A 12,754-nucleotide genomic window follows, 5' to 3' on the forward strand; every position below is an offset into this window, starting at 1 on the left:
CTCAGCTCCAGAATAAATTACCTCTTCTCCCCTTTGGAGTGAGAGTTGTATTTTTTTGCCCTCACACATTGCTGAAAGAGATAAAAAGTCTTGTTTGTTTGTTTTTTGTTTGTTTGTTTTGTTTTTCGAGGCAGGGTTTCTTTGTATAAGAGACCTGGCTGTCCTGGAACTCACTCTGTTGACCAGGTTGGCTTGGAACTCACCAGAGATCTGCCTGCCTCTGCCTCCCAAGAGTCCTGAGTAGAAATCTTTTAGTTAGTTATTTTATTTTACTTTATTTTATGTGCGTTGGTGTTTTGCCTGCATGTGTGTCTGTGTGAGGTGTCAGATCTTGGAGTTACAGACAGTTGTAATCTGCCATGTGGGTGCTGGGAATTGAACTCAGGTCCTCTGGAAAGACAGACAGTGCTCTTAACTGCTGAACCATCTCCTCTATTTTGTCTCTCCCCCGACTCCCCGAGGAGGAGGGAACCCAGGGCCTTGCACTTGTGCCTCCTAGGCAAGTGCTCTACCACTGAGCTAAATCCCCAACCCCCGGCAGAAGTCTTTCATAGCAACTGAGTGGGCATTTAGTCATCTCACAGACATTTGTGTAAGGTCCACAGTGTTAGATATGGCTAGATATCGCTGAGGTCACCCCCCTCTGCAGCTGCCTCTCTCTACCCTTAATGCTGAAACAAAGATTGTTCATTGAGACCACAAGCTTTAGTGCTAGAGAGAGTATGATGTGGCCTGTCTCTAAGTTCCTTGGCCTGTCATTCTCTAATCCTGACACTTAGGGAGCTCAGTTACAGACCCAGCTTAGCTGTTAAACTACCCCTTGCAGCATCAGGTACCTCAGAGAACGTGTGTGTGTGTGTGTGTGTGTGTGTGTGTGTGTGTATAGCTGCTTTGTCTCTAGGACTTGACTTAGCACTTCCTTCCTAGGCTTTGAGTACCAGAGAACCAGTCAGAGTCACAGACATATTCTCAGTAAGGAGCTTGCCAACTCCTGAAATACTGCAAGAGAATGTGGTCTGATTAACCCCTAGCCCAAACCTAACACCCCCACAAAAGAAATTACCAAGCTCCTCAGGCAGATACTAGACCAACAAGGACTTTGAATGACAAATCCCTTACTTCCCTCGTGTCCTCTAAGTCACACATTAAGGAGACTCGTTCCCTCAAGTACAAGGCCACCTCTTCTTTACCCAAAGCCTTAATATAGAGATCTTTGCTCTTTCTGAGTAGTCCCAAGTTATTTCCTTTCAGGTCCCGCTGTTCTGTTTGACGTTAAATCTTTTGTCCCTGTCGCTAACCTGGCAGAAAAGAATATTTTCTAAAGAGATGCTTTAGCTTTAACAGTATTAAAATGGTGAACCCCAGCCTTTAATCTCAGCACTCTGGAGGGTGGGACAGGTAGATCTTGAGTTCAAGGCCACCCTGCTCTTCAGAGCAAGTTCCAGGACAGGCTCCAAAGCTACACACACACACACACACACACACACACACACACACACACACACATACACAAAGAAAACGTGGTCTCAAAAACAACACAAACAACCTCCCCCCCAAGAAATTGGAATTTCTCTAGGAATCTTGTGCTGGGAGAAGAAAAGCCCAGACCAGCCAGAGCTGGAGCTCTTCTTTCCAAAAATGCTTCTCTGCTCCAAGAAAAAGATTGGCACCTCCCAGAGATGATGACAGTTCAGTGATGGGTGGGATCATGCTGCGTCCTGGACTGCTTAATGTGCTGTTGCCCTCTGTTTAAACTTCCACTCAGTTTAATAATCCCAAGATGGACTGATGGGCAGTCCCTGGATCCTCTTGTCCCTCTTCCCAGTGTAGCCGCATTGCAGAAATCTCCCTTTCCCTGCGTTTACTATAATTTGCATGTTTTAACTGTCTTCACAAGGTTGGGTGCCTGAACCTGGCTTCAGATAGACCATGACCTCAAGTTCTGTGACAGCCACCTGGAGCAATCTGACTCAGTGTCCCTCTTGAATTTGACTCTCACAGATATCTGAGGAGATGGGCTGAATTGTGCACCTGTTATCTCTCAAGACAGGCTATTTGGAGTCAGGTAATAGTGTGCTTATAGAAGACATCAAAAGTCATTGGGTCAGGCTAAACTCTTGGTCACTGTTAAAGTATGGGAACTTTGCTAGTATGTTTGGCCTCTTTCTCTATGCCTTCAATAAATGTGTTCCTTTGCATATATGTTTTCTGTGTTGCTGAATATGGGTAGGCAGAGAAATTTGTGTCATTCAATTCCTAAAGTATGATAGTATCAGTCTTCTTTCTTTCTCTTATTCCAACAAGACCTTTTGACTTCTATGATGAAATGGGTTGTTCCCATAGATGCAGAGTCTGGAATTCCCTGAGCACATTAGTAGCCCCCTCAGAAAAGGGAGAAGCAAGAATTGTTCGCTGAGTTAATTCCCCGGGAGAGGAAAGCCAGGGGAGGCTGTGCTTATGTTATGTTCTTTTCTTCTAGTGGAGCCAGAGTGGATCTGGGCTGGCAGGGCAGACTTGTGCCTAGAATTCCTAATTTGAGACTCTGCTAGGTGGGTGTGCTCCTGCTGTCACTTAAGCTTTTAGAAGGCGGGTCTGTGGCTTGATGGCCAACCAGGCAAGTTGTTTCGGCATGCATATCCAGTGAGAAACCAGGCATTAGGAAGATGGCTGCTACATATCACTGAGACGTCCCTTTTGGTCCCTGCCATTATTTGGGATCTGGGGCCTTACGACTGTGGAGGGATTCTCCAGTTTTTCCCATCCCCTTTGGCCTCCCCTCCACTGACAGCAGGAACCACAAGAGGATAGATACCAGGCCACCGTGTCGCTGGAAATGGTTCGTGCGGCTGGGTGTGGGAGTGGGGTGCGGATGAGTCTAGTCTGTCTCGGATGAGCCTTGGAGCCGGGATCCTTCTGGGTGGAGCTGGGCCAGCAGCCAGAGCCGCTATCCTGTCCCATGCTGAGCGCTCAGTGCCGCGGGCGCAGCTGCAGACTGGGCGGTGTTGGCGGAGCACGGTGGAAACTAGGTTTGCTGGTTGGGAGATTGTACACCGGAGGAGAGTAGAGGTGTTGGTACCCCGAGTCCTGTGTGTGTTATGTCACAAACATACAGAGACATGTTGTGTCTTTCTAAACTGTCACGGTTTATTAAATAACCAATAAATTTTTTTTCCTCGGCTGCGGTTTTGCTTACTCGCAGACCCTGGGCAATCACAGCTCTTTTATTCACTCATATTAAATCACATAGTAACATTTCACACAAAGAGAAACCAATGTACAGGTTGCGGACTGGCTAAGTATTAGAAAGACTTGGGAGCCCACAAGACTTTTCTGAAGTCCCAGCATTGGGCTCATGCGGGGACAAAGAAAGCTCTGTTGGGGACGAATAAATCTCATCAGTCAATCGTGCAGGAGATACAGCGCTGAAACCGAGGACAAAGGCAAGGGTCCTTGCCTGTGGTTGTTTCCCGGCTCCTGACAGCTGGCCCTGTTATCTCTGTCATGCACACTTTGGTGTTAGGGTGCTCCTTCTGTGGACTCAGATGAGGGGGTTGCATACAGTGTTGTTGATAAGCCCGTGTGTCTGGTGTTTTTGATAAAATGCAGTATGTTTTCAGGAGTTGTTTATTGATGCAGTGACTTTGTTCCTACCGGTGTGCTGGCAGATGGTGGCTGTTTGCCCTTTCTGGGGTCTTTTGCTTAAAATTCCAGAAATCAGGTCAGATTCGATGCCTACAGCATAAATTAGTTGGGAGCAGCCATCATCTTCATCATCCTGTGTCTCTTCTATCTCGGGGCATCTGCTTTTCCCAGGAGCCTTTCACAGCTCTGGTTTCACTCTGTTGCTGGAATAAATACTCGGGCCAGAAGCAGCATAGGGGAGGGAAGGCTTTATTTGGTTTATCCTTCCAGGTCATAGTCCATCACTGGAGGAATTTCAAGGAGAGACTCAAGCAAGAACTTGAAGCAGAAATCATGGAGGAATGCTAGTGGCTGGCTCATTAATAAACTCAGGCATCACTAGCTTCTTTGGACGGCCCAGGACCATCAGCCTAGGGAAGCTGCCTTTCACAGTAGGCTGGGCCGTACAATGAGTCCAGACAATCCTCCACAGAGAGGCCCACATACTAATTTGATTCAGATAATTTCTCAGTTGAGAGTCTCTTCTCAGATAACTGTAGACTGTGTCAAGCTGACAGTTAAAGCTAAGCGGGACACAGATTCAAGAGAATCCTTCCTCCAAATTCCCTGACCTGTGCCCATAGGCCAAGGGTTCTTAGGACTCACAGTGAATCCCAAGTCCTCTTAACATTGCCAGGCGTGTGAAAAGGAAGATCTACATGCGTGAGGTGGATGGGGCTGGCCTCTATCATAATTGTTATTGTATTTGGTTTGTTTCTAAATATTGTTTGCAAATGCAGAGTCTTGATAGAAGTAAACCCTGACGGTGTGTGAATGAAGTGTTGTGAGAGGGGAAAGTCCTAAGTGCTGGGCCCTCAAGCTTCCCTACAGTCGGGCTGCTCTTAAACAAGAGTGCACACAACAGAGGAGAGCCTGGTGTGCTAGAGGTGCCACAGTCAGCTCCTAGTTTTCTCTGAGGTCAGCCTGTCTTCAGGGTTACAGTCAAAGACTGCTATGTGCTGGCTCAGGAGAGCAGTGGTCAATGATCACATGCCTAGCGGAAGGAGACAAACGTAAGGATAATCTGCCTAGGTATGTACTTTGTGTCTCAACCAGTTCAAGTGTTAACTGTTAAGTCTAAATGTGGGAATTGCCGGGCGTTGGTGGCGCACGCTTTTAATCCCAGCACTTGGGAGGCAGACGGATCTCTGTGAGTTCGAGACCAGCCTGGACTACCAAGCAAGTTCTAGGACAGCCTCCAAAGCCACAGAGAAACCCTGTCTCGAAAAACCAAAATAAATAAATAAATAAATAAATAAATAAATAAATAAATGTGGGAATTCAGAAAGCCTTATTCTGGGTTTCTCTGAGTAGCCGGTGTGTCCAGATCAATATATCATTTCCAAGAGCTAAGAATATCAGTCAGGTTTGTTCTTGTGTGGGTAAACACTCCCTGAAATTTTAAGACTGTATTTACTTATTTATATATATAAGTATTTGAGACAGGGTTTCTCTGTGTATCCCTGACTGTCCTGGAGCTCGCTCTGTGGCCCAGGCTGGCCTCGAACTCAAGATATCTGCCTGCTTCTGCCTCTCCAGTGCTGCGATTAAAGGTGTGAGCCACCACCAGCCACCAGCAGCCCCTTTTTGCTTTAGCAATCTTCTTCCAAAATGATATCATATTGCTGTAACTTTAAATACCTTTTTTTAACTTGGTGATTCCTTTTTGTCTTACAGAATTTAGAAAACACTTTTTTCTTAAAAAAATAACTCTTGTTTTTAAAGATGTATTTTATTTTAACTTACTAGTGGAAGTGTGCACTTGTGAATGCAGGTGCCCATGGACTCTAGAAGATGGCATTAGGTCCCCTGGAACTGGAATTACAGGGGTTGTTTTCAGAACACTCTTCTAGAATGCAGTTTGTGAGATTTCTGAAAGTTTGTGAGAAAACTCCAAGAAAGCAAGTCTTGTGACCTCAGTTTCTTCAAAACTACAAAATTGTTCTTAGAATATGCTTTTGTGGCCGGGCGGTGGTAGCGCATGCATTTAATTTAATCCCAGCACTCGGGAGGCAGAGGCAGGCGGATCTCTGTGAGTTTGAGGCCAGGCTGGACCGACAGCCTGCAAAACAATACAGAGAAACCCTGTCTCGGAAAACCAAAAAAAAAAAAAAAAAAAAAAAAAAAAGAATACGCTTTTGTGCCCTTCCCAGGTGCAGCAGACAGGAATGAGTTTACTTCAGATTATTCATTATAACTGGCTACTGCTATTTGTTTATATGCTTCTATGTGACAAAATTCTGGAGATGGGAATTTAAGAGAGCAGGAATTTATTTTGGATTTAGTTCAAGGTGGTAGTCTATCCTGTTGGGGGATGTCTGACAAGAATTGGAGGCAATTGCTCACATTGTATCAGCAGTCAGGAAGCAGATGGCAATAAATTCCAATGCTTGGCTAACTCTGTCCTCCAAACTCACTGTCCCCAGCCCAGTGGCTGCTGATCATCCCACATACAGGGTAAATCCTTCTGCCTAAAGTGTAATCAAGATAATCCCAGGTGTACATAGCAAGAGTATTGATTCTGTCAAGTTGAAAATCAGCGTGCACCATCAGGTCTTTAAAAAAAAGTTAAAGTGGTTATTTTGTTTTATTTTATGTATATGGTTGTTTTGCCTGAGTTTATACCCATGTGTGTGCCTGGTGCCTGCAGAGACCAGAAGAGAGGGTCCGGCTCCCTGAAACCAGAGTTGCAAAGCTGTGAGCTTCGTTGTGGATGCTGGTATCAAACTCAGGTCCCCTGGAAGAGCAGCCAGTAATCTTAACTGCTGAGTCATCTCTCTGGCCTTTTATCACAGGTCTTTTTTTCTTTTTAAAGATTTATTTATTTATTGTGTACAGTGTTCTGCCTGCACGCATATTTGCAGGCCAGAAGAGGGCACCAGATCTCATTATGGATGGTTGTGAGCCACCAGTGGGTGCTGGGAATTTAACTCAGGACCTCTGGAAGAATAGTCAGTGCTCTTAACCACTGAGCCATCTCTCCAGCCCCAGATAGACACTTCTAAATGTTGTTTACGGTGAATGACAGAGGATATATTCAAGTCCCTAACAAGTTGTGAGAAGTGTGATCAAACACTATCCAATTGTCATAGTCACCGATCTAGTTCTGTGAAGAAACACCATGACCACGGCAGTTCTTGTAAAAGAAAACATGTAGTGGGGGGTTTGCTTCCAGTTTCAGAAGTTTTGTTTCTTTTCATCTTGGTAGGGAGCATGGTTGCACACATGGAGTTGAAGCAGTAGCTGAATGCTACATCCTGATTGGCCGACTGGGGGGGGCATGGGGGAGGGAGAGAGGCAGAGAAAGGGAAGGGGTGGGGCTGGGGCTGGGACTGGCAGGGGTTTTTTGAAACCTCAAGTCCACCCCAGAACACATTTCTTCCAACAAGGCCACACCTACTCTAACAAGGCCACACCTCCCAATCATTCTAATTTTTCTCAAGCCATTCCCTAATGACTAAGTGTTCAAATATATGAGCCAATGGGGACCAATCTTGTTCATAACACCACACCACTGAACCAGCTTCTTAAAGATTCATCATTCAGAAAATATACCACGTCTAACCAAATAGTTTCTGTCGATTATCACATGAACATGTGATACGGATTCTGAGAGAAAACAGTGATATGAAAGTATGAAAGTCGCATATGGTTGCCATCAACTGTTTAGGAAAACCATATCATTTTATAGCTATATAACGATGAGTCCCTCTTAATCAGGGGTCCCAGATACCAAGGGAAATGGATTTTTTTCAGTATCTGCAAGACTATGTAGTCTTAGGACAGCTAATATTGAATTTTCCTTAGGACATTAGATAACCAGAATTTCTTATAAAAGTTGTCACAGTGACCCAGTGGACAAAGAGAAGTTAGCACAACTTACGAGGGCAAAGGTGGCCCTACTCTGCTGTTCTTTACTCAACTGCTCCAATCTACTGTCACAATCACTCTATTAGAGAATCTTAGCATGTGTGAGCAGTAAGAGTGTGGTCACCAAGACAACTTGAACGTATATGGAACATAGTATCACAATAACTTCTTATGAGATCTAGATAGCTGGCACTGTGAGGTTCATCCTTGTGGAAATATATGTGTGTGCTTTTAGGAGTCGGTGACCTTTGAGGATGTGGCTGTGCACTTCACCATGGAGGAGTGGGCTATGCTGGATCCATCCCAAAAGGAGCTCTACAAAGATGTGATGAAGGAAATACTGAGAAACGTGATCTCTATAGGTAAAGACATCATCATTCTCATAATGGGTCAAACCAACAAAGGGCTTCTAGTTCATCATTGCTGCTACATGAACTGAAATATGGTAAAGAAACATTTGGGGATACTTACCTGTCAGGGAAGACACCACAATCAGGAAGGTGGCTTTCCCAGAATAAGGCTCATCCTTTCCATTTGTCATGTGCTGACTCCTGCCATTTCCTCAAATGTGGAAAAGTTGGCAGTATGATTTGTGGCAGTGGGAAACTGTGTTCCCACTCTGCCCTGAAAAGGGGTGGGAGGAGGAAGTGAATTTGTGATGTGGGGCTACTTTATATAATGAATTTAGTTGGATTCTGTTAATGGTTTTGCTGTAATATCATGACTCATAAGGATTCATCTTGATCTATATTTTAGGAAACATAAGGAAACACCAAAAGATTGAAAATGAGTATCAAAATTCTGGGAGAAAACTAAGGTAATTCAAGTTTCTCAGAGTTTATGATGCCATAGGACATATTACAAAGAGGTAAAAGATACAACTACATCGCAAAAAAATTGTCACCAAAACTGCTAATATGTTTCATAGCATCAGTAAGAACATCTCAGATATTCAAGCATTGGAAACAACTGGAGTATCATGATGCCAGGAATGAGCTTTATCATACTTGACATGTACAAACTTTACATCATATACATTATGGAAAATGAAATATCAGTTTGTCTGCAATCTTGGGTGTGAGGTGCACATGCAGCAAAAATATTACTCTTTTAGACTGGAACTAATTGTTGAGATAATACATAGTTGGATGTGGAGCCACGCCTTTAATCCCAGCACTTGAGAAACAGAAGCAGGCAAATCTCTGTGAGTTCAAAGCCAGCCTGGACTATAAGTGAGTTCCAGGACAGCCAGGACTGTTACACAGAGAAAGCCTGTCTCAAAATAAGTAAATAAATAAATAAACAAAAAAACCAACCAAATAAATAAGTGAAACCAAAAGATAACAATATAGACATTTGTCTTAGGGTTTCGATTGCTGTGAAGAGACACCATAACCACAGCAACTTATAAAGAAAAACATTTAATTGGGTCTGGCTTACAGGTTCAGAGATTTAATCCATTATTGTCATGATGGGAAGTATGGCAGCATGCAGGCAGACATGGTGCTGGAGAAGGAGCTGGAAGTTCTACATCTGGATCCACAGGCAGTAGAAAGAGAGGGTGACACACGGGGCCTGGATTGAGCATCTGAAACCTCAAAACCCATCCCCAGTGATACACTTCCTCCAACATGGCCACACCTACTCCACTAATAATACTACTCCCCGTGAGCCTATGGGAACTATTTTCATTTAAACTACCACAACATTCAAGTAGTTCAAAATGCAACATGATTTTCATCATCAGTATTATTCATCAAATTGTGCACAATGTTCAGTATTGGAATGTGTATTTAAATGTGACATATAAATTCAATGTTTTCCAAACATGGAAACAATATAACTTCTCATTGTATTTACTATACCACTGCTTTTATTATAGCTATCCTTAGAACATGCTGCATGGCATTCAGTCAAAACATGTTCAAAATTCTTATGATACACAGAACCAGTATTCCTACTGGTAAATTGTTAATAATCAAACCCTTAGCAGTTCACATTTCATTTCTTACAGATGCCAACTGGTGGAGAAACTCCATGACTGTAAAGAAGACCATGAGTGCGCAGAAATCTTTAACTTCTCTACAGAGGGCACTGTGAACCATACATTTTATCCAGGAGTACACATCTGTAAAAGAAATGGGTTTGTAAATGTAGTCATTGGCCATTTAGCACTAAGTGTGCAGCTGAAACCTAGGCCAGGGCAGAAATCAAATGAAGTCCAGGAACATGAACCAGAGTTGCATACTAATAAGGAATTTGAGAACACTTCCAGCTCTCCCCCATCTTTGCAGGAGCATACAAGTTCCGACACTGCGGAGAAATCGAATAAAAATAAACAGTCTAATGAAGACTTAAGACTTGGCCAAAATCATGAAAGTACTCCTGGTAAAGAAAACTGCCATGAATGTAAGCAGTGCGGGAAAACCTTTTCTTCTCTTGGGTCCTTGAAGGGGCACGACAAACATTACCATGCAAAGAAATCCTTCGAATGTAAGCAGTGTGGGAAAGCCTTCCCTTTTCCCTGTTCCCTACAAGTACATGAAAGGATCCACACTGGCGAGAAGCCCTATAGATGTAAGCAATGTGGAAAAACCTTTGCTCATTCCAGTTCTCTTCTGAGACATGAAAAAGTTCACAGTGGCACAAGTTCCCATGAGTGTCAACTGTGTGGGAAAACCTTCACTCGTTTCAATTCTCTTTCAAGGCATAAAATAATCCACACGGGCGAGAAGCCCCATGCATGTAATCAGTGTGGCAAAAGTTTTTCTCGGTCTGCTTCCCTTCAAAGACATACCAGAATTCACACCGGAGAGAAACCCTTTGTATGTAAGCAATGTGGAAAAGGTTTCATTACTTCTACTTATCTTCAAGTCCACGAACGAACTCACACTGGGGAAAAACCTTATGTATGTAAGGAGTGTGGGAATGCCTTCATGCTTTGGACTCAATTTCAGAAACATAAAGTAATTCACAGTGGTGTGAATCCCTATGTTTGTAAGCAATGTGGGAAAGCCTTCACTCGTCTTGGTTCCCTACAAATACATGAAAGAATTCACACTGGTGAGAAGCCCTATGTGTGTAAGCAGTGTGCAGAAGCCTTCTTGTCTTTGAGTCAATTAAGAAGACATGAAATAAATCACAGTGGTGTCAAACCCTATATGTGCAAACAATGTGGGAAGGGATTTATCTGTTCTACTACCTTTCGAAGTCATGAAAAGATACACAGTGGAGAAAAGCCGTATGTGTGTTCACAGTGTGAGAAAGTTTTGGGTTCTGAGAGTGCTTTGCGGAAACATAAAATGATTCACACTGGAGAGAAACCGTGTGTATGTAAGCGGTGCGGGAAAGCCTTCACTCATTTGAGCTCTCTGCAGTACCATGCATTGATGCACAGTGGAAAGAAGCCCCATGAATGTAGGACATGTGGGAAAGGCTTTAGATCTCTCAGTCACCTTAAAAAGCACGAAAGAACCCAGCACTGAGTAGAAACCCTGTGCATGTAAACTATGGGAAAGCCTTTGCTTAGTATCTTTTATGAAGATAGTCATTCTCGCTGACTTAAATCCCTAGGTTTGTAAGCAATATTTACACTTTCTAAATAGTTGGGTTGTTTTCACCACAAATAAACTCACCTTGAAGAAAAGTGGGGCTTTTTTTTGTTACCAACATGTGAAAGCTTCTATCATACTGATTCCTTTTTTTTTTTAGCATTTTAAAATTTATTTTAGAAGCACTCTTATTTACATATCCATCCCCCATACTGATTTCTAAAAAAAACCCACCAAAACAAAAAAAACCAAAACAAACAAACAAAAAGAAACAATCTTGAAACAAGCACAATGGAGGGGAACCCCTTTAAAAAAATACCATGGAAATGGTTTTTGTACTAAAAGTTTTCTTCAAGTTCATGAACAAATTCACACTAGAGAAAAGCCCTATGAATGCAGGTGTTGTTTATATCTTTTTTCTAGTCCCATATCAAGGACAGGACATGACAAAGTTTAGACTACAGAGAAACCTTATGTACATTTGCCACTTCTTCTCTGGTTTCCCCCAAATACGTGTAAGTCAGCTAGAGGGGACTAGAAAGATGGCTCAGAGGTTAAAAGCACTGGCTGCTCTTCTAGAGGTCCTAGGTTTGATTCCCAGCAACCACATGGAAGCCTACAACTGTATCTAATGCCAGTTCCAAGTGATCCAGTGTCCTCTTCTGACTTCAGTGGCCCCTGCATGCTTGTGGTACACAGACATACATGCAGGCAAATTACCAATAGGCATAAATGGAAACCATTTGTATGTAGGCGATTTTGGAAACCCTCCCATTACTACCATAGACATGAAAGAACCAACCATAGAATAACCTTAATAGAGACCAAAAGAATTTAGGATTATGTATATTATTTCATGTGTATGAGTGTTTTGCCTGCATGTATGAATATGTGCCACATGTGTGTAGTGCCTGTGCTACCATGAAGAGGGCCTTGGAAGCTCTCGAACTGGAGTTACATATGGTTGTGAGCAGTCATCTAGATACTGGGAACTGAGTACAAGTCCTTTGTAAGCACAGTCAGTGTTCTTAACCATTGAGCAATCTTTCCAACCCAGTGGCAAATTCTGGGCTTTTATTTCTGAATTTTGGTTTATGAAATAAGCATAAGCCAAGTTCATGAGACAGGATGACAGCTTACACCCATGGGATGAAGACCAGTAGGGCCCACATTTGAAAGACAAAACCAAACAGCTGTAGAAAGAAAGTACACTATCATGAAATGGTTTTGTAAGGGTTCTTAAAGCAGCTATCTTTAGTTTAGTTTTGCATCAAATCAGGTGCCTGTTTGCACTTGCATTGTAAATTGTGTCAGATTCATGTGATGAACTAACATTAACTTGTAACATGCCAATATGCATAAGTGCCCCCTTTTCAAGCAATTAGGGTTAATTAAAAATGACTTTTTGAGAATACTGGAATTTTTGCACTGCTTTCATATGCCTGCTTCCAGCCTCTTTGTCTGTACTTTTTTTTTCATGAACAAAAGCCATTTTAAAATGTGTGTATGTTATGTAAGACCATGCGTTGTAACGTTTATGTGTTTGTGCTCATGAATGGACACACATGTGTATGTGTGTCCATGTTCATACTGAGGCTGGAGTAGTAATAACAACGGGTGACCTGCTTTATGGCTCTCTGACTTATTCTCTT

General features: G+C 42.9%; 1 protein-coding gene and 1 non-coding gene across 3 annotated transcripts; both read left to right on the forward strand.

Annotated features, from left to right (window-relative positions):
* Nucleotides 1-1,507: 1,507 nt before the first annotated feature.
* LOC106022260 (zinc finger protein 14) lies at nt 1,508-12,516 on the forward strand. Of its 2 annotated transcripts, XM_040738603.1 has the most exons (5): nt 1,508-2,836; nt 6,332-6,476; nt 7,787-7,913; nt 8,308-8,368; nt 9,566-12,516. In XM_040738603.1, the coding sequence occupies exons 3-5, from the start codon at nt 7,826-7,828 to the stop codon at nt 11,034-11,036; spliced, it is 1,620 nt and encodes a 539-aa protein (XP_040594537.1). In that variant the 5' UTR covers nt 1,508-2,836; nt 6,332-6,476; nt 7,787-7,825; the 3' UTR covers nt 11,037-12,516. The 2 variants fall into 2 exon arrangements, with proteins under 2 accessions (XP_040594537.1, XP_012978528.1); XM_013123074.3 differs by lacking the exon at nt 6,332-6,476 and having other exon boundaries at nt 1,509-2,836.
* Nucleotides 8,015-8,178, forward strand: LOC121137376. The gene has a single exon (XR_005874627.1). It is a non-coding gene; the product is annotated as a U1 spliceosomal RNA (small nuclear RNA).
* Nucleotides 12,517-12,754: the final 238 nt, after the last annotated feature.

The sequence above is a fragment of the Mesocricetus auratus genome, unplaced genomic scaffold, assembly GCF_017639785.1.
Source record: "Mesocricetus auratus isolate SY011 unplaced genomic scaffold, BCM_Maur_2.0 Super-Scaffold_100676, whole genome shotgun sequence".
Classification (NCBI taxonomy): Eukaryota; Metazoa; Chordata; class Mammalia; order Rodentia; family Cricetidae; genus Mesocricetus; species Mesocricetus auratus.